This window comes from Vipera berus (assembly GCF_964194415.1).
Source record: "Vipera berus genome assembly, chromosome: 3".
NCBI classification, from domain to species: domain Eukaryota; kingdom Metazoa; phylum Chordata; class Lepidosauria; order Squamata; family Viperidae; genus Vipera; species Vipera berus.
The window spans coordinates 42,437,574-42,460,628 of NC_138204.1; the positions used below are offsets into that span (position 1 = coordinate 42,437,574).

General features: G+C 35.4%; 1 protein-coding gene across 1 annotated transcript in view; it reads left to right on the forward strand.

Moving 5' to 3' along the window:
* The window catches only part of PLXNA2 (plexin A2), a gene marked incomplete at both ends in the record, with an annotated part of 426,608 nt that overhangs the window by 138,373 nt on the left and 265,180 nt on the right, over positions 1-23,055 (forward strand). Inside the window, one exon of the mRNA XM_081322621.1 lies at positions 16,964-17,098. Within this exon, the coding sequence (XP_081178747.1) occupies positions 16,964-17,098 (135 nt within the window). The remainder of the gene's footprint in view (positions 1-16,963; positions 17,099-23,055) is intronic.

Consider the following 23,055-nt stretch of genomic DNA (forward strand, 5'->3'; position numbering starts at 1 on the left):
ATACAAAGATTATCAAAAATCCATAAACTGTATTATGCTAAGACCATCTGAGGTAGGGATAAACATAGTATTTTCACCATAAAGCTTGTTCCAGTTTCAAAGATCCAAATTTCTCTATAACAAATTCTCTAAATTGAGTTGAGATAACTGGAAATGATTTATCCAAAAATGCAGATACTGTGTTTGGAATCTTCAAGGAAGTGTACAGAACTAGCAAAACTCCATATGATTAGATCAATAATAACTATCAATTTGGATTCCTATCTGCCCTCTTTCTTTTTGCAAATTTCTGTTAGTTTCATTATTTTCTTTTGAATCATACTACCGAGTGATCCAATCACAGGTTTTCATTCTCATCAGCATCCTTCCTGAGGTTAGTTAATGAAGTTACTTAGCCCTTCCAATGTCTTAAACTGATGCTTATATCTCAGTGTGTTATATAAACCCAATGAGTGTTTGTTGCTTGGCTTGGTTGAATTGATCAATGCAACCAATATGTTTCTATGCATATACTTTGAACCATGATTAATTTCAAAATTGTTGTACTGTATTGTATTGCCTCTGCTATTTTGTAAAGGCAAATTAAATGATTGTCAAAATATGAAATGAAAGAACTGAATTCACTTGTAGTCAATCCATTATATCTTGTCTTTAGTCATATGTCATCTTGCATATATTTTCCTTGGGGTTGCAGAAAGTGAGAGCTATATCCCAGAATGTCCCAAAGCATCAGACTGAGAAAAAGCAGTTCTGTGAACAACAGACTCATGGGGAAAATAAAATATCAGATCTTGATAAAATCTTGTCAACCCAACTCCCCAAATTTTATTCAAATGAATCTGTCCCTAGATGAATAGTATTTAATTAATTAGGAGCTCATTTGCATGAAGGTGGCACATTATTAAACTTCTTCTGCAAGCTGAAATATGACATGGTGTAGTCTGACAGTTTTTCAAATTAAAAGAAAGCTTTTAAAAGAATGAACTTACTGAACCTCTGGCTTTGTTTTCAGTAAACTTTCTCAAGGTAATAAATTAAAAATATGGGACTATATCTTGTTTGCATCCTCCTGAAATAGTTGTTGAATTAGAAGAAGAAGTGGGTGGGGGGACAAGAAAAATGAGAAGACCATTAGATCTGAGCTACATTCAATTTGTGTCTTTATACTAGCTTTGTTATAGAAAGATAAATTTAGGTAAAGTAAAACTGAATCACATTCTATTTAAACTAAAAGACAAAGTGTTATTATTGAAAAAGAAAAAAGGTACATTACCTTTCAAGATTTGGACAATTTCAACTAAGTAAGGCAAGATAAAAGAGGATGATAAGGTCATATCGATGCCAAAAAAGAGACTCGACTGCCATTTGTCTGCAATGGCAGTTGAACTAGACAACCTCCAAGTTCTCTTCCAACTCTACAGTATATATAGACACTTGAACAATGTTTGATATATATATATATATATATATATTTTTGTTGTTGTTGTTGTTAGCTGCGAAGTCGTGTCCGACCCATCGCGACCCTATGGACAACATTCCTCCAGGCCTTTCTGTCCTCTACCATCTTCTGGAGTCCATTTAAGCTCACGCCTACTGCTTCAGTGACTCCATCCAGCCACCTCATTCTCTGTCGTCCCCTTCTTCTATTGCCCTCGATCTTTCCCAGCATTAGGCTTTTCTCCAGTGAGTCCTTCCTTCTCATTAGGTGGCCAAAGTATTTGAGTTTTAGCTTCAGGATCTGGCCTTCTAAAGAGCAGTCAGGATTGATCTCCTCTAGGACTGACCGGTTTGATCGCCTTGCAGTCCAAGGGACTCGCAGGAGTCTTCTCCAGCACCATAGTTCAAAGGCCTCAATTCTTTGGCGCTCAGCCTTTCTTATGGTCCAACTTTCACTGCCATACATTGCAACTGGGAAGACCATAGCCTTAACTATACGCACTTTTGTTGACAGGGTGATGTCTCTGCTTTTTAGTGTGCTGTCTAGATTTGTCATGGCTTTCCTCCCCAGGAGCAAGCGTCTTTTAATTTCTTGGCTACAGTCCCCATCTGCAGTGATCTTGGAGCCCAGGAAAATAAAATCTGTCACTACCTCCATTTCTTCCCCATCTATTTGCCAGGAATTGAGAGGGCCAGATGCCATGATCTTGGTTTTCTTAATGTTAAGTTTCAACCCAAGTTTTGCACTCTCCTTCTTCACCCGCAACAAGAGGCTCTTTAGTTCTTCTTCACTTTCTGCCATTAGAGTGGTATCATCTGCGTATCTTAGGTTGTTGATATTTCTTCCGGCAATCTTAATTCCAACTTTTGATTCATCTAGCCCTGCCTTTCTCATGATGTGCTCTGCATATAAGTTAAATAGGCAGGGCGACAGTATACAGCCTTGCCGGACTCCTTTCCCAATTTTGAACCAATCAGTGGTTCCGTGTCCAGTTCTCACTGTTGCTTCTTGGCCCGCATATAGGTTTCTCAAGAGACAAATAAGATGGTCTGGTACTCCCATCTCTTTAAGAACTTGCCACAGTTTGTTATGATCCACACAATCAAAGGCTTTAGCATAGTCAATGAAGCAGAAGTAGATGTTTTTCTGGAACTCCCTAGCTTTCTCCATGATCCAGCGTATGTTGGCAATTTGATCTCTAGTTCCTCTGCCTCTTCGAAATCCTGCCTGTACTTCTGGTAGTTCTCGATCCACATACTGCTGAAGTCTAGCTTGTAGGATTTTAAGCATGACTTTACTAGCATGAGAAATGAGTGCAATGGTGCGATAGTTTGAACATTCTTTGGCACTGCCTTTCTTTGGAATTGGAATGTAAACTGATCTTTTCCAATCCTGTGGCCACTGTTGAGTTTTCCAAATTTGCTGGCAAATTGAGTGTAGCACTTTTACTGCACTGTCTTTTAAGATTTTGAATAGCTCAGCTGGAATACTGTCACCTCCACTAGCTTTGTTGTTGCTCAGCTTTTCTAAGGCCCACTTCACTTCACATTCTAGGATGTCTGGCTCGAGGTCAGTGACCACCTCATTGTGATTATCAGGGACATTAAGCTCATTCTTGTATAGTTCTTCTGTGTAATTTTGCCACCTCTTCTTAATCTCTTCTGCCTCTGTTAGGTCCCTGCCATTTTGGTCCTTTATCATGCCCATTTTTGCATTAAACGTTCCCTTCATCTCTCCAATTTTCTTGAAAAGATCTCTGGTCCTCCCTATTCTATTGTTTTCTTCTATTTCTTTGCACTGTTCATTTAAGAAGGCATTCTTATCTCTTCTAGCTATTCTCTGGAATTCTGCATTCAATTGGGCATATCTATGTTTTTCTCCCTTGCCTTTCGCTTCCCTCCTTTCCTTAGCTATTTGCAAAGCTTCCTCAGACAGCCATTTTGCTTTCTTGCATTTCTTTTTCTTTGGGATGGTTTTGGTTGCTACCTGTTGTACAATGTCGCGAACCTCTGTCCATAGTTCTTCAGGCACTCTGTCTATCAGATCTAATTCCTTAAATCTATTTGTCACCTCTACTGTATATTCAACAGGGATATGATTTAATTCATACCTGAGTGGCCTAGTGCTTTTCCCTACTTTCTTCAGTTTAAGCTTAAACTTTGCAAGGAGAAGCTCATGGTCTGAGCCACAGTCAGCTCCTGGTCTTGTTTTTACTGACTGTATAGAGCTTCTCCATCTTTGGCTGCAGAGCATATAGTCAATCTGATTTCTGTGATGACCGTCTGGTGATGTCCATGTGTAGAGCCGTCTCTTGGGTTGTTGGAAAAGAGTGTTTGCTATGACCATCGTATTCTCTTGACAAAATTCTATCAGCCTGTGCCCTGCTTCATTTTGTACTCCAAGGCCAAACTTGCCTGTTATTCCGGTTATCTTTTGGCTTCCTACTTTAGCATTCCAATCCCCCATGATGATAAGGACATCATTTTTTGGTGTTAGTTCTATAAGGTGCTGTAGGGCTTCATAGAACCGGTCAATTTCATCCTCTTCAGCACTGGTGGTTGGGGCATAGACTTGGACTACTGTGATATTGAATGGTTTGCCTTGGATTCGAACTGAGATCATTCTGTCATTTTGAGGATTGTATCCCAGTATTGATTTTCCTACTCTTTTATTGACTATGAAGGCTACTCCATTTCTTCTGAGGGATTCTTGCCCGCAGTAGTATACCTGGTGGTCATATGAATTAAATTCACCCATTCCTGTCCATTTTAGTTCGCTGATACCTAAGATGTCGATGTTCAGTCTTGTCATCTCTTGTTTGACCACGTCCAGCTTTCCTTGATTCATGGATCTTACATTCCAGGTTCCTATGGAGAAAAAATCTTTACAGCATCGGACTTTCCTTTCACCACCAGACACATCCACAGCTGAGCGTCCTTTCGGCTTTGGCCCAGTCGCTTCATTCTTTCTGGCGCTACTAGTACTAGCCCTCTGCTCTTCCCCAGTAGCATATTGGACGCCTTCCGACCTGAGGGGCTCATCTTCCAGCGTCATATCGTTTTGCCTTTTGGTACTGTCCATAGGGTTTTCATGGCAAAGATACTGGAGTGGGTTGCCATTTCCTTCTCCAGTGGATCACGTTTTGTCAGAACTCTCAGCTATGACCTGTCCGTCTTGGGTGGCCCTGCACGGCATAGCTCATAGCTTCATTGAATTACGCAAGCCCCTTCGCCACGACAAGGCAGTAATCCATGAAGGGGATATATATATATATATATATATATATATATATATATATATATATATATATATAGTGTGTGTGTGTGTGTATGCATATGTACATATATAGTTTGACTATTATAATATATATAATAATTATATAGAGATAATAGTAAACTGTTTATTGTTGTAACAGTATAGTATAGTGTCCATTTTAGTTTATTTTTGTGATTTTTTCACTTATTTTTAAGTGCTTCCCAAGCATTTTTTATAATGTATATATCTTTGTGTTTTTTGTTCTTTTGTTTCTTTTTTGTTATTATTTTAAAAGCAATAAATTTGGATTTGTGAGCTTGTGTATAATTCAGGCAAAAAAATGCACAGCTGTATATCTTGACATGAGTGTTGAACTTACAAAAGTCTTGAATCTATAAATAATGTGTGTCATAAAGATGTATAAAAATAAACCTTGTGGCTCAATTTTTCCCTTGCTTCCAGCACTGATTCCGCTGTAGTTCTCCCTTTACTATCTCTTTAAGCTAGTTCTAAAGTTTCTTAGAATGGATTTTCAGCTTTCTTTGTACTTAGTCCAGGACTACTGTTCCTTTAAGGGTAGTGCATGATTCACAAATCATGTTTGTGTTTTCTTCCAACAAGGATATGTTTGCATATATTGATCTCACATAGGAGTTATCAGACAATATTATTATTTTAAAAACAAACGTGATAGAAGGATCAACATTTATTTTTTTTTCTTTGAGGTCCTAAAAGAAAGATAGGACTTAAATCTAACAAATAAGTAAAGAAGGTATGTCAGTAATGACCAGGCCTGAACAGCAGAGCAGAGAAGCTCAGCTGTCTTCATGCTGGTTTACTGCTTTGTTTATTTTATGTCCAGCAGTGTAAGGAAAAGGCTGAGATGTCAAGCTGGATTTGCAGTCCCACTTCAATTGTCTGCTTTAGATTGCAGTCCCAAATTGCTCTTTAATATTCATGATTACCTATCACTCTGGCTTTTGGAAGCTTTTTGTAGAATTAGATGTTACCATGCCAGTACTGTATAGTTCTATAACCTATTTATTTAGTATATGATTTTTAATTAGAATAAAAAACCACTCTAGTTTGCTTCCTAATAAGATAAATAATTAATTGCATCTAACTTTGCTCTACAGAAAGAAAAAGAGCACAATTCTGTGTTTCTGCTTCATCTCCTTGCAGCTTTTGATGTCATCCTGCATGGTATCTTACTGGATTGATTCTTTGGGTTGGATGTCAGACATGGTGATACAGTGATTCCACTCTGCCTACAGGGTCAGAGGCTATCCACGCTAGCAATTTATAGCATTAGCCAGTCATTGCTGCGGTGATATATCACTAATGTGGACAGGCTTTATATCGCTACAGGAGTGGCTGGATGATGCTATAAATCACTAGTGTGAATAGCTTTTAGACTCAGAAAGTGACATTGGGAGAATTTTGCTCAGCCACATAACATCTGAGATGCAGCACCTACCTATGCTTCTACATCTGTGTGTGATGGCACTAGGTGAGGTCATCAGAGAATTTGGAGTGAGGTGCCATCAATAAGGTGAAGAAATTCATTTCTCTTGTCATCTGAAGCAGATGAGCTAGCCCAGGCACTCGACTAGTGTGAGGGGTTAGTAATGAGCTGGGTGAAATTCAATAAATTCAAGTTGAATCTTGGTAAGACAGGGGCCCTGTGGGTAGGAATTGAGTGTGCAGCCTATTCTTAATGGCATTGTTCTCCACTGAAAGAGGAAATGCATTGCTTGAAGGAATTTCTTAGTCTCTGTCCTCATAAAAGTCTAACTGATGCCAATATTGCAATTGTTTTGTCATCAGTTAAAAATTGTTTTGTTTATATAGTCATTGCTATTGTTTATTTTTTCTGTTCTATTGTACAAATTTGATTTGTAATCAAATTTAATTAATGAATTATATTTATGTGCACTGACTTTCTTCTAAGCAGCATTGCAAGATATCTTTCTTATTTTAACTTCCCACAGCTTCTCTGTGAAGTTGAACTAAGAGAAAATTATTTTGGCCCAAAGTGACCCAGTGGCTGAATTTCCTTGGCTCAAGTCCAATACTTTAACCGGTTACATCTTGGTTATGCACCACTACAGTATTTGCAGGCATCCATAAAAATAGATTATAAGTCAGAATTCAGTTCCCCACCCTGATTTAATTGTGTAACTGCTTTTTTTTAAAGTGTTCTACATATCAACAGAAATCTTTGTTATTTCATTAGTACTCGGGGAGGGCTAACACAAGAAACAACAAAATAAAGGTGGCAATTGTTTCCTTGATGTGGGTTATAGCAGTTTTATTATTTGCTTGATTTATTTTGCCTTGTTATTTTAACTCTAATTATGTATGCTTTGAAAGCCACCTAAGTTGCTATTGTAATTGATCTAACTAATAGATTGATTAAATAAACAAAATGATAATCCCTTTAGAAAATCTAGTGCTTGCTTCTTAAATTGCATAAATGTATACATATGAAGCCTTTGATGAATCATTATTATTTAGGAAAAAACATGCCTATATAATGATATAGTATAAGAAAGGCTGCACCATAATCAGTATGAGGATGATGAAGATTATTTATCTTCCATTCCAATTAAAGAAACAAGTGGATATATTTGGCATCTTTATTATGACTAATATTTAATACTTATACCTGAGCAAAATAGAGCAACATTTATAATGGAAATATAGTACTATCTGCATTGTCTCACTTGTTAACCAATCAGTAATGAGTAAGGAAATCTCAAGAGGACTCACAGTCTTGAACTGAATAGAGATTTTCTCCCAGCCAGGATCCTGGTTTAGCAAATATGCTAAGTAGACTGCTAACAACAAGGAAGCTGCTTGGATGAGCAGCAAAACATCTCAAACCAACAAGAAAATCAATCCAGTGGCCATGACTCAATTTCCAGACATCCATACATGCTGAGGAAGCTGAGAATCTTCATCAACATTTCTCCTAAGTAGAGTTTGAAAAGTGACCTTTTTCCAGTTTCTTCACTTAGTGAAGGAAGTTAGGGCTATAAATGTGAAGGTAGCAGTGATATAAATGGCCCTTTGCTCCTTAGATAAATTGCCATGAATAGCTCTTTAATCACTAATACACTCCAAAGTGACTTCTCTTGTCATAGATTTCCCTTTGGTTGAGGGAGAACTTTGTTTTCACGTTGTACATTTTTCTACCTTTCACACAGAATGTATTTTCACAGTACCATTTTCATACAACCTATCGGTGACCTTTAAAAAAATGAACCTGATGCCTTCACAACAATACAAGGAGATGATGTTCCCTATAATGATTTTATTCTTTCATAATTCAGGACTAAAATAGAGAAAATATGACAAAGATGCTGAGCCGAGGGACCCTTCAGGTAACTCAGTTAATTGAATACACTGATGTGAATTGAATATGTGTGTAAAGTGTTCTCATTAATTTCCTCATGGAAATTAATGTTAAAGGGAACATTTTAAATAGGATTAGTATTTCACTTTTAATTTCAAAGTGGAAGCTTCCCACCTAGAAGACAGATCATTAAATCACGTCAGGGGTGAGGTAGGGAAGTTAGGTTGCATCCATTAATGGGGCTTAGTGCTTCCAATTTTTGTAGTAGTGATATTAGCAAATTTGGTGGTTGCTTCAATACTAAGAAAAAAACAGAAGCTATGTAGTTGTATGTTATAAATATCAAAAAGTCTGATATTGTTACATCTAAATCACCATTGTGGGTTTTAGTCATATGCCAGGTCATGACATTTTACAAATATAAGTTTACTTCCATGCATGATTGAGGTGGATTTTTAATTTTTTTTCTTCAAGAAATAAAAAAAAATGACTGTTAAAATAGGGAATTATATACTATAGTATTTTTTAATGGATCTGAATGTTTAGAACATGATGTCTATAAGAATTAGATAAAAAAGCAGGAAATTAGATGACATCCAAATCTGCCTAAGAACTGTCTGCTGTCAAGAAAGGAAAAAGCAGTAGTCTAATTATTCATATATTTCTCCTTCCTTTTCCATTTCTTCTTCCTCTTTGAAATAAGATAGTAGTAAAAAGAGAAGTTATAGGCATATATCTCTCTCTCTTTTTCTCTCTCTCCCTCTCTTTCTGTCTTCCTTGCCTCTCTCTCCAATTTTTTCAATTATTTTCAGGAGAATATTTATCATGCCAATACTAATATCATAAATTTGTCCCTCCAGCCCATTTTTTAAAAAAAGTTTGTTACTGTCTATGGTAATGTCAGGAGGAAATTAGTGTTTTTCAAAGGCAACCAGTTGAGAACTTCCCTATTCCCATGGTCCCCCAAAATTCCTCTGGATATCAGATTATTAATAATTTATTTGCCTTTCCACCAAAAGCCACAAGCAGCCTACAAGAGGCTGTCTCAACTTTATCCCTACAACAGCCCTAAAAAAATCCTGCATCCTGATTTAGAAGCTTTCCTCATGAATAATCCTTAGTAGAACCCAATTCTTGCCAAAAAGATGATAATAGAGGCTATATGGAAGCACAGAATATACTGTATATAGTTCTTCCTCCACCCACCTATCCTAGAAAGAAAATAAAGGAGAATATTTGACAAATCTCAGAGTAAATCAATATAACTCTAAGTCCCCTCTCCCCACAATGCATATATTGGATCACCATTTCCACTCAAGCTGAGTGTGAACCTGCTAGTGTAATAAATCCATCTTCTTCCACTCTGTAGTCAGTACTATTGGTGGCTCTATATTAGGCATGTCAAACTCGCAACGTCATGTGACGTTGCACGACGTATCGGGACTTTTTCCCCATTGCCACCAATGGGATGGGCACAGTTTTGGCATGATGCATCTGGCCCGCAGGCTGGCAGTTTGACATGCCTGCTCTATATAAACTCACCTGGTCATATTTTACTAAGTTTCATACATAAGTCAAGCAAGTTACTCTTAAATGAAGGTCTCAACCAACATGATGTATTAAAGAAATAACTCTAGAAGACCTGCCTCAATTATTACTTATACCAATGGAGAGAAATTAAGGAATTTTCTCATTGTGGCTTGACTCTACAATATCCAGAATCAATATATGTAGTTTATATTTCAGCTGTTGTACAGTTTTAATTATATAGTTAAATGTAGGCCTCCTCAAGTTATTTCTCTGCTTTGTTTTATTTTTAAGATTTTTGAAATAATTGCATGGGAAAGTAACATGTTACAAAGGATCGGTCATTATCACCATGTTTATCAAAGTGTGTATTGCCACATATATCCCCCCATACATACAAAACCTAGGTCCTTTAGGCAATCTCAGAAAATAATATTGCTGGATATCTATAATCAAGAGTTAATTATGGATTAGGTGTCTATTGTGACAACTAATATGATTATTTGTATTAAGTGTAGTATCCTGTAACTAGTTGCAAGGAAAATATTGATTTATGTCTGGCCATTTTAACATGGGAGTGGAAAATAAGTGAAAATTTTTAAAAGAGAAAAGTGTGGACAACACACAAAAGCAAAAGATGTGAACAAAAAGAGCAAAGCTGAGTTCATAGTTGACAATATTTTATTCATTAATCTTGAAGTACTCTTGTTGAATTCTACCATGTTGTGGAAAAAAATATTTTCTTTGTGCACTGTTTGAATATGTGCTCATATGCCCAGGAAAAAAAAAGTTAAGATGGCAACGGAGCATTCTAAGAAGCTAAAGGAGAAAACCTTGTCATGTTGTTTTGAAAGATGGATATTGTGTGATTGGCTTAGCCTCCTACTATTCCCTTATTATATCAAGACTTTCCTCTTCCCCAATAGAGCTATTTTTCTGAATATGAAGCCACTATATGTCAACCTAACACAAGAGACTATCTTTTTTCTTTCTGAATGTGTTTCTGTTTCCATAGAATAAATTCTAATTTTTTAAGCCATGAAGCTTGGTGTACAAGCAGGCACTTATTCAGCTTTTTTTTTCCTCCTGACATCAACACTTTGTCATGAGATCCTGTCTCACTGAAGAATCATAATATAAAAGGTTGGTAATTTAATCACAGAAAGTTCCCACAAATAGTTTTTAGCACCCTTTAATGAGAGCCTACAGAGAAGAACTAGAAGGAGTTGCATCCAATTGTAGCTTAGTTATAATGACAGTTGTGGCAGTGGGTAAAACGCTGAATGGAAGAATCAGTATAAAAGGCAAATAGAAGCTTCTGTATTGCATTAGCATACTGAATAGATCAGATACTATCACCAGGGGTGCTACTCTGCAACATAGATTTGACACAATGTAGTGTTCTGCTAATCTTTTAAAATAATGTTGAGTTTACGCCTGTGGTCTGCACTGTAGGGTATTAGCTAAACAAATCTCCTTTGAAGCATTGAAATTTCTGGAATGCATTTTACTTGATCATGTGCAAATGTTGTTCTGGTCTTAAATGCTTTGAGCTGTGATTGATATTTGGATTTGCAGATTATGTTGTTAGGCTCCTTTCAAACTGTATTTGCAAACACACATGAGAACTGATTCAGGAAACAAGCTCTTTCCATCCCAGGAGAGTTTTAGCATCACAGCTGAATTTGAGTATAGCCTCCATTCTTTATAGTATAAACAATTATGTGGGTTTCCATTTGCAGAACTCATGCCTTTTCTTATAAATCTTATCCTGAATTCTGAAGATCTGGCAGAATAGGTGGGTTTAGCTTAACCAATAAATGGTTAGGGGTTTGCTTTTTAGGAATACATTTTTAAAGTAGATACATTAAATTGTTATAATAGTATTCAGATAATTTTAAATGCACATAATTTAATTCTTCTTGCACAGTAATTATGTTACTTTTAGGATCAAGTATACTGCCATTTTTTTCATTTTTTCTGATCCCAATCAAAACTATTCCTATCTTTCCATATTTACCCTTTCTCATTTCAAGGTCAAGAGGAATTATTAAGTATGCTGCTGGTTTGCAGTCACCCACATCCTTGGCTGGGATGTAAATGCTTGCAGACAGTGATGTTGAATTTGCCTTAAAGAAAAGAAATAGTACAGATTTCCTTCCTTCCTTCCTTCCTTCCTTCCTTCCTTCCTTCCTTCCTTCCTTCCTTCCTTCCTATCTATCTATCATCTATCTATCTTGAATTAAAATACATCTAGTAAAGCAGGTTTTATACTCTTAAATTCTTAGTTATAATATAATTTATATAACTATAAGATCCCTCTGTTAAAGTACTGAAGTTTGCAGATGACACAACAGTGATTTGATCAGTGTTGACTCATTCGAGACAACAACGAATCCACATACAGATGTGAGGTTGAAAAACTAGCCTTGTGGTGCAGCTGGAACAATCTTGAACTGAACACACTCAAAACTGTAGAAGTGATAGTAGATTTTAGGAGAAGCCCTACTATTCTACAACCTCTTTCAATACTAGACAACATAGTATCAATAGTAGAGATCTTGAAGTTTCTAGGTTCTATAATATCTCAAGTTTTAAAATGGACACCTAACATCAAAAATGTCATCAAAACAGCACAACAAAGAATGTTCTTCCTGCACCAACTCAGAAAGCTCAGACGGCCCAAGGAGCTGCTGATACAGTTCTACAAAGGAATTATTGAGTCTGTCATTTGCACCTCTATAATTGTCTGGTTTGGATCTGCAACCAAACAAGACAGACATAGACTTCAATGAATAGTTAGAAGTCTATGTCTGTCTTAGAATAGTTAGAACTGCAGAAAAAAACAATTGCTACCAGCCTGCCTTCCACTGCACAAGCAAGAAAGAGCTCTGTGAAAATATCAACAGACCCTTCATATCCTGGACATAAACTATTTCAACTTCTTTCCTCAAGACGACACTATAGGGCATTACAAACCAGAACAACTAGGCACAAGGACAGTTTTTCCTCCACGCCAAAACTCTGCTTAACAATTAATTTTTACAACACTGTCAAACTACTTAGTAAACCTATATTACTATGATACACCTCATCTTTCCTACCTATCATCTTATGACTATAACTTTGTTGCTTGTATCTTACAATTTATATTGTTTTTTAGTATCCTAGTATGATTTATGTTGTTTGCTTAGCTAGTATTCTATGACTATCACTAAGTGTTGCATCTTATGATTTATGATGAATGTATTTCATGTTGTTTATGAATGTGATTATCACTATTACTTGTATGTACACTGAGAGCTTATGCACCGGAGACAAATTCCAGCCACACTTGACCAATAAAGAATTCTATTCTATTCTATTCTATTCTATTCTATTCTATTCTATTCTATTCTATTCTATTCTATTCTATTCTATTCTATTCTATTCTATTCTATTCTATTCTATTCTCTGAACTGCCAATATTTGATTAATTACAAATGGATATAGATAAATCTGTCAACTTTCTCATATGTTTATCAATCAAAGATATTTATTTGTACATTCAACAAAAATAAATCCACAAAAATAACTGCATGCATTTTGATAACACATGTGTTAAAATAAATGTAGTTTGCATGTATTTTTCTTAACGTATAGGCTTTTTGAAAATGTTTCTTTTAAAGCAATTTCTTATGTACCTTTCTAAACCTTGCTCCTAACTAAGAATTTTGTGCATCAAAAGGGCTTCTAAGTATCTAAAGTGGAAGAGGACATATTCATCAATAAGTGACTGAAACATAAGATGTGTTTTTTTATTATATAGGTTACATTTACACATTGTTTCTCCCAAGTATGTATATGATAGTCCTTGAAAATATTATTTATTTTCCCCTACATATTATTATTTATGCAAGTACATAAAGATGATTTATGCACTTTTCTCTCCTAATATTTATGCATTATTGTGCATTATTTATTGAAATTTATAAAAAAGATTATGCATTATTCATACTATATAAAAGCTGTACCAGTGTTTTATAAACTAAATCACTTGAACCAAGTTCAAATTTTTGCTTAGCCACTACACTCTATTTCTTTGTCTGCCATTCTTCACATTTAAACACTACCTTGAATTCCTTGGGCAACAAACAAATGCATGCATGCATACATACACACATACGTATACACATCTTAATCAATGTAGATATTCTTTTACAAATATGCATTTTGCTGTATGGAAAGCAACTATAAAGTCAAGCAATTTAAATCTGTTTGATTTGAAAGTGTCTAAAGAAGGAGTCTGATGCATGGAAGTACCTGCCAGAGAACCTCATTCAAAAACTAGTCACTATGAAGCAGTTTTCCATTGAAATGCATTTAAGACCTCTTTTTGAAATAATGTACAGATAAGATCTAGATAATGGAATGACATTTTTAAAATAGCACCTTCTTAGAGAAGATTAGCTGACATTGTTGGTATAAACTATAGAGAGTCTCTCGCTTTGGGTGGGGGATACAGCATTATAGTTGATTTAGAGCATTTTTTTTCATTTGAAGATGAAGAGTATTTCCTATTTTATGGGAACTGTGGATTATCTGTTTCTGAAAAGAAGACAATACAGAAACTTCAAATTAATCATGTGTTCTAATCAAGAAATGCCACCATGCCAGGCCTAGCAACACATTGCCTGCTAGCCTATGAGGATTAATTAAATTACAATCAGGCATTTTAATGGAAGGACATTTGAAGCTGTTGTCTTGGCAACTGTTTTAAACAGCTGGTTTAATGATAGGTGGAGAAAGGGACTGCTGAAAAACTTAAGGGCAGAGTTGTCTGCCTCCCTACAAATAGTAAAGTGGAATAGTAATGACTTCAAATTACTTTAAAGTTGCTTTGTCTGTCAAGTATGATAAAACCTTTTCTCTCTTTTTGGATGTAAGCAGCATTTTTAATAGAATAGTACATGTATTATTACTATTCATTTAATAGTTCTGTTAATGTTCTGATTTTCCTTCTAAGCTTTAGTATTATTTTTTTGACAACGAAACTAGAGTTTAAAATATGTAATTCCTTTTCTGGAGATTCAGCCTATATTAAAATTTCTTTTTTTAATATATGACCTTAACACAACTATCAGACACAAAATAATTGAACAGTAAAATGGGATGATGAGTAACAACCAGGCATGAGATTGAAGTTGGCAGATTCTTTGTGATGAACAGCTCTTCATAAACAATGGTTTAGTTTCTGCTCCCATCTCAAGCATGGTAGTGCATCCATATGCTTTGAAACTTTCCTGCATAACAATGTTGTGTCCAGCAAAGTGAAAGAATTCCTGTCAATGAGTACCACTAAGCCATCAGATGGCTTCATGGAACTTGGACTGCCTCACCTGGTTACAAAAGCAATAGCAATTAGACTTATTTACTGCTTCATGGTGCTTTACAGTCCTCTCTAAGTGGTTTACCCAATCAGCCCCAACAATCTGGGCCCTTATTTTACTGACCTTGGAAGGATGGAAGGCTGAGTCAACCTTGAGCCAGTCAGGATTGAAGTCCTGGAAGTGAGCAGAAAAAATCTGCAAATACTGCATTCTAACCACTGCACCACCATGGCTCAATATTGGCTATATTTGCAGTCTGATGCTATGTATGCATCCCTTTGTAAAAAAAAAACAACCCAAAACTAATATTCACATATTAGTTAGTTCTTAGAGAAAATGCAATAAAACGTGTTTCTCTATTCCTCTTTCCAAAGGCCATCAATTATTAACATTTGAAAAGAGAACCAGAAGATACTCAAACAGTAGGATGGCTTACAACTAGAGAAATTCTCTCTTGTGAGCGAGATTTGCATGACTAAACCTAATATATCATTAATATGAACAGACCAAATGGTCTTTTCAGTAGTTTGTCTGCTGAAATGTGAGTTTGCTTTTCTTTCTTTCCTTCAAAGAGCAATTTTTTTGCAATGAAGTAGTTATGTGGATAAAAATGCAAAAACATTAAAACAAAAATTATAGATAATAAATCAATTATTTCGACTTTGATATCTATGGCAGAAAATTCAAATGACAATATTATTGATGACTGAAAAGATCATAACAATCAGGACTATTCTGAATGAAAGTTATCAAGTAATTTGACTTAGGGTTCATTCCCAAAGGGAATGAAATCAAATATAAACCTCTGCTTTTTTTCTCTCCCTGAAAGCAAACAAACAAAAAAAGCACTAAACTTATGTTTCACTTATGTTGGGAGGACTTTTGTTGTGTATTTTATTTTCAAGTGCTGTCATCTTTTATTTTTTATTATGACTAGAGGTCTCCAGAGCTGGAGGTGATCCAAGCCTCTATAGATTGCTGATAGAGCTTGATAATAAACTAAACCTTTCACTGATCACATATCCTGTTCAGCAGAAGATACTTTATATGGGGGAAAAATGCAAAAAAAATGTAACTTTTAACACCTGCCACTTGTGTAAATCTGATGATCCTCTTTTTCATCATGATTTTCTCCTTTTTGAAAAAGTGATTATAAGTGCCACCCTAGGCATCCATCTGGCATCCTAATGAGAGCCAAGTTTTTGTTTTGTTAAAAAATGCAATACAAATTTCTGCTAGCTTGTAATTATTTAAGGCTTTAGCTATTGTCTTAAACTTCAGTTAGATTGCCAACTTGGGTATGAGAACTGCAGTGATATATATTTATATTGTGTATAACTGGTTCAGGTTTTATAGAACTACACACACAAACATGTGTGTTCATACAGACAAATGCAGATACATGCAGAGGCATACTGAAATAAGAAATTTTTGGATTATTTTCATGGAGAATACTACCTGAAATTTTTGAAGGTGATAAATAAATATGCTGAAGAATTCACACTTACTAGGGTGTGCATTCAAGCTGTGTAATGTAACTCTTTCTCTGCCCAATTTCTATGTATTCAGCAGAAAATCGGAAAGTAATGTATTTTTGCAATATGGCCCCTGATTTATTAGGACTTGGACTGCATAGGAAATGACAGTCAAGTTGAGTCCTGCTGCCTTCCATACTGAATGCTTGGGGATTAGAATGAAAGAGTAGGAAGTTGAGGGCTTGTTTGTCACTCCAGTTTGTTGTTCATGCATTCAGAACTCATACAGGATGTTGTCTAATTAAATGGCTATTTATTTAATTTTAATGCTGCCCTTCAGGAGGTTTCTAGGTCATTTATTTTACTGTAAAATAACACATTTTCAAAAGTGATTCCATGGGTATCTATGTTTAGATTCAGTTCTGACAGGCAGTGCATGAAACTATGTTTGATTTCTGTTTCTAGTCTACAGTGATATCAGCCTATTTCCTTAAATTCAGTAACAATGACTAACCTGTAGTATGTCTGACTTTTATCCTAGATACGAGCAGATGGGCCTCCTCATGGTGGCATTCAGTATGAAACGGTGCCAATTTTCAAGGATGGGAGTCATATCCTCCGTGACATGGCCTTTTCCATAGATCATAATTACCTCTATGTCATGTCAGAAAGACAGGTAATTCTTACTTTTCCACTCCTAAGTGCATGTATGCTAGATTCACAGCACTGGTAAAACACTGTTCTTTCTACGGTATCCTTAGCATTTATGTCAAATGTGGAGATTCTCTACAAGAGATTTATTTATTTATTTACCTTACTGAAGGCAGGTGTTAATGCACCAGGAGAGTAGGACCTTTCCTTCTCATTGGCACAAGGCTTTTTTTTTTTTTAAGAAATCCAGAGGCACTATGAATGAAATAAAGTTTGAGGATTTAGGCTTCATTTTGCTAGCAAAGTCCATCTTGTTGATTGGAAGCCTTATCCATTCATTTCTCTCCATATGTTTGGCAATAGGCAACATTTACACATAATTATTTTGTGTTGTATTATTATTCTGGATTTAATGTAAGACAAATATTTATGGTGATTAAATTTTACTTTATATGATATACTTGTATGTTAAAAAGTCCAAAGTAGCCTTTTTAATATAAAATTTGTTTTAGATACATTGGCTAATTTTATTTACAATTATAACTAAGGCTCCTTTGATCTCCTTGCTATTGTTTAAGAATCAATTGGACTGAAACTCTTTTTGCATTCAGCTTAACCAAGACTTATTCAAAGATTTAGTTCTTGTTTTTAAGATTCGTACATATATGCATATCAAGATAGAGTTGCTTTTTGTCTCCATCAAGGTGTGAAGAGTTAGAGATAGAGACTTGCTATGTCAGCTTTTTGACTCTTTGGTATTTATTATCTGCAGAACACTTGCTCTACATGTGTTTATCATCCTGATAAAATGTTCCCCTGAAAAAAGGAAACAGATTGCACCTAGCAATACCAAAATGACTGTAATGGAAATTTATATCCTTTGCAGTCCACTCATGTCTCTTGCCTGCAGAGCCAATACCATGTAAATAATCCAGAACACTGACTCTGACTGATTGACTATATTCAACTCCTGTCGGAAATGAGAAAATGTACAAGGTTCCAGCCATGAAATCGTACTCTTGGGTTCACTGATTCTGTTAAGCATTTTAGTGGCTATCATTCATGACTTGATAATATTGAATAATTTCTTTAGCACTGTCTGTAGGGCAAGCAATGAAGGTATCCAAATTGCCCTATATATTTCTGTATCGAATTTAACAGGTTAGGTATGAAAGTGACAGAGAGAGAGAGAGAGAGAGAGAGAGAGAGAGAGAGAGAGAGATTTGAAAATGCTAAATATAAAAGAGGTCATACTATGCCTGTTCTTTATTTTTTAAAAAGAGAGCAAAAAAATGGATAGAGAATAATCCAATGCAATAACAATTGAATTGGCAACCCATTTTCCCTGTGTTTTCTTAGCTTGTGTGATAAAAAAATATATATGTCTGTGGGTGTTATTCATTCATGACAGAGAATCACTCATTTTTCTAGGGAAAGAATAGAACCACTTCTCTATGCTGCTATCAAATAGACAAAGAATGTGATGCTTGCTTTTCAGAACTAGAGGAGGCTGCTACTTTACTTGACTAGTTTGTTAACCTTCTAGCCTATTTTAATGCTTAGATTGACAGAACCATACTAGGATAATGTTTTTTTTGTATGAAGTAGGTCTCTACCTTTATCTCTTGGCTATTATGCTATGTTACATATAACAAGTCTGGTGCTTTATTCTGTTCCTGCTTACATCTATGCAAGTAAGATCATGCAGGCTCATTTTCTTATGACTGTTCCACAATTTAACAATTCCATGCCCCAGTCCACTCACATAAAAATAATTCTATTTTTTTTTAGTTTTGCTCCAAAATGTTTCTTTCTGACATTCCTCAAAGAAATATGAGTTCAGTAGAAATCCTGCGAAGTATGGCTAGCTAAAAGCAAGCTTGATTAATACTTTTTTTATAACTCTTCAAAGGTTACTCTGCTAACGGCAAACCCCCCCCCCACACACACATATTCAAAATAAATATTTTGATGGACTTGAATCATGGTAGTATTTTTTTATCTTCAAATCCACAATTGATAGGCCTGCTTTGTCATTACTTTTCTATAATAAGCACAAGGGAAGCATTTTATTTTATTTTATTTTTAAAAAATGAGATGATACTTTATACTATATGTCATTTAATTCCTTCATGTAGTACATGATACTATGTTGTACTTGTGCATTTTTTTCTTGAATGTGTATGCATATTTTGTCACAAAGAGTTATGTAACATTTGGAAGCTTCTTAAAGTGTGAAAACTTTATTTTCAATCTTTATGTAAACGTGAAACTTTACTTGTAAATAAATATATTGATAAAACTGAAAAAAACAACATCAAAAAAGCTGAAACCTAATCTTTTTACAGGCCTAAGGTATTAGCTGCCACCCTCTTCTTTGTATCCAATTACATCAGGCCTTGACTCAAAGTACACTTGTGAAGAAAGGTTTAATATCATGTATGTCATAAAAGAAAACAGTACTTTATTAAGCAAAGGAAGAGTGTTTCTTATTGATGATTTAGCTCCTTTCTTCTTTCTCTAGGAAAAACACAATTTATATATTGTTATGAGTTATAAACATTTAGAGCAAGTGGTGAAATATCCCATAACAAGGAGGCGGCCACCAAGAAGATGGGCTTCTGAACTCCAGTGTTGTAATTTCACTTGGGATGGATTCAGAGAAGCCACAGGAGAAGTTAATTTTGGTCAGGAGAGAAGCTGTACTGAATGCATGAGAGCCAAGCCACACAGGCCTCAAATGTTAAAACCAGCACTTGAATTAGGCTGAGAAGGCCTTTGATAACCAATGTAGAGACCTCCACTTATGAGTCATTCCTCTGAACACTTTTTCCAGTCAGCAGTTAGGTTGGCATAATTAGAATCAACTGCATCTTCAAGCCCAACGATAGAAGGAGGTGAAAAAGATAAGTGCATTCCAATCTTAAGAGCAGCAATGTTAATATTTTGATAGGAATTTGAAATTTCAATGGCAGAAAAGGGAAATGAAATGCAATGATACTAATATGTTGTATTAAAAATTGCATTTCAAAGTAATCTGATCCGAATAACAGAAAGCTCCTGCTGCTTTGAAATGACATTGTTGCCTTTTTCTATACACATTTGCAATGTGGTGCTTTGGACTTCTTTGTATGTGACATATATTTGATAATATTTGGGATATCTAGTGACCACAATGTGTTTCCTTCTTTCATTATGGTTAAGTAGCTTAGTTTACTGCTTAGAGTTTAGTTTGTTAATGTAATTCAAATGGTTTACAAAATATGGAACCATACAGTAAAAGCATTCATTAAGATACACTTATGACAGCTAAAAGCTGTAATAAAAGAAAGCAAAGAAAGAGAAGCTTGTATTTTTCACAGAAATGCAGAGTACTTTTCTCTGTTTTACATTTCTTTCTGACTTTCAGCCATTTCTGAGTATAGGGTGTTATATAACACTAAATCACATTTAAAATGGAAAAAAAAATAAATTGTCTTGGGTCAGACTTAACTCTGATAATTTCATGGACTCAACCATGTCATTTTCTTGGCAACAGTAAAGTAGCTTCCAGTTGCTTTCTTATAGGCTGCTTTTGGACTTCCCCATCTACTCTACAAACTTGGTGTTCTTTACTGGTCTCTCATTTTGGTACTAAAAAGGCCTCATCTTGCTTACGATTTAAATCCAAAGGTGGCCTGATGCTTCTGATACCTAATTGGAAAATATTTCATTTAAAAATCATCTGTGGAACCATAATTCACCATAGTTTTTGTAAATTCTGTAGATGTTGATCTTTTTATTCTTTCCTATCTGTATTTGTTCAGACAAAGAAACTTCTACTCAGAGTAAAACATAAACATTTCCATTTTTTAAAAGAGCAATAGAACTTCAGAACTCCACTGTAAGGTGGAACATTTTTGATGTAAAGAGATTTGATAATGAGGCAACATATACACGTTTTAACTATTTTATGTATGATTTTCAGACTTTGCCTTTTATTATGATTTGTTAATTTCTAAACATTCAAACAGTTGAAAGGAATTTCATGACAACAGCTAAAACTTTCAGATTTACAAAACCTGCAAAATTGTAATGTCATATACAATTCAAAAACTTCAAAACAAAAGTAATATAAAGGTTTTTTAACACTTTGACACATTACAACATTCACACAAATCCAAATGAAGTTAACAGAGTGACATAGCATTACTCTGTTCTGGTAAGGAATAACCACAAGTTTAAAATCTTAATCTTCAGCTTTTATACTGATTAAAACAATTACTGTCTCATAATTGTCTGCAATTATGAAACATTAATAGATTTTAAAAAAATCTTGAGCAAGCACTTTAAGGAATCATCAATACTAATGTATCAAATTACAGAGGCAAATTATCTTTTTGTTGGCCTGGTTTTTCTACTTTTCTCACACTGATCAAGACACTCTTAAAATAGCCTCACTGTTTAGGTTCTATCTACCTTGCATCTGTGAATGAATTTGCTTTGGTCACAGTGTTTGGTGAGTGCCATTTTGAAGTTTTTCATATTCATATGTAATTTCCAATAGCAGATTTTTGTGGTGGGACAGTTCCTCTGAGAAAGAAATTCTTAGGTATGTCTGGGTTAGCATGGCCAGCTTCGCTTTGGAAAATAATGTCAAATCCAGCTGCACTGGAATCCATTTTGAACCGGGTGTTGAACAGAAACTCAACTATTCCTCCATGTCTTCCTTTTCATACTGCAAGCCATTTCTTGAAATGACTCCTCTATAATTAATTCTAAATACCTGATCCAGTGAAAACTTCTCAGAATCATGTGAGGAAAGCTTCTCCCTTTCATAAACCTTGGCAATTTATGTGCAATTGTTCATTCCAATAGTTTTCCTTGAACTATGAACACTATCTGCCTTTTTAACTGTAATTTAAAGGGAAAACATCTGCCTATCATCTTGGTGTGTGGTCTGTTTGTTTGTTTGTTTTTTTTCATTTAAGTAAAGTTCAAGAGTCTTTTCCATGCACAGTTTACCTGCCCCCTCCCAGGCCTGGGGATAAGCAGTTCTGTCATTTATATAGGCAGAACCCTAACCTTTTCTTTCTTCTGACTGTTTTGCCCTTCTGGATGCCACGTGAGGAGAATCTTTACAGCATGGCTTTAATCTTTCACCACCTCCTGCAGAGTGAGGCATGACTGCAGCTCTGTTCATAATATTCTGCATAAAAGTCTTTAAACTACATCAGACCTGAGTAAAAATGTCACATACCTATGGCAAATAAGTTTCAGGTGCACTATTGTCCATCTTTTCTCTTTCTTTTGAGGAAAATTTCTATGGAGGAACTCTAGGAAACCATCTAGTATTCTTAAAGCAATCACTATAAAGAACTTGGGAACACAAACCTCCATTTTTATATCATAGCCTCAATGTGCTCCTAGGGGAAAAGCAAAAAAAGTTAACTGTGGAACATGAACACATGCTTAAATATGCTGACATTAAAGGGTTTTTTACCTGGAAAGAAGAATAAGGAAAGCTGTAGATATAAAGCCAAAATATTGTTTTGGTGAGCACACAGGGAGCTCTGGTTATGAGATGCAATATAATTTGTGCTGACATTTGTTACCCCAAGTCTCTGAAGACTCTCAGAGGTTCTGCTCCACAGATAAATGAATGTGAAGTTTTGTGGCTGGGCTCTAGGGAACAGTTAGGGCTGCTGCTGGTGTATTACTTTACTTTCTGCCCAGCAGAATCCCTGCTTAAGCTGCTGGATTTTATTGCTGGGCTAACAGTGGAACCTCCAAGATGTTTGGGAGTTTCAATCTGCCATCTGGAGGAGGCATAGGAGTTTTTGGCCTCCATAGCAACCATGAACCTGTGCCAAATTATCAAATTATTACTCTTTGATTGCCTTCTAGCTCACTAGTACCACTATCCCCTGAAGGGCAATTTATCTATTTAATTGACCCATCTCAAGCAAGTGATGGATTCCATGGGCTTCCAGACTGAATTTG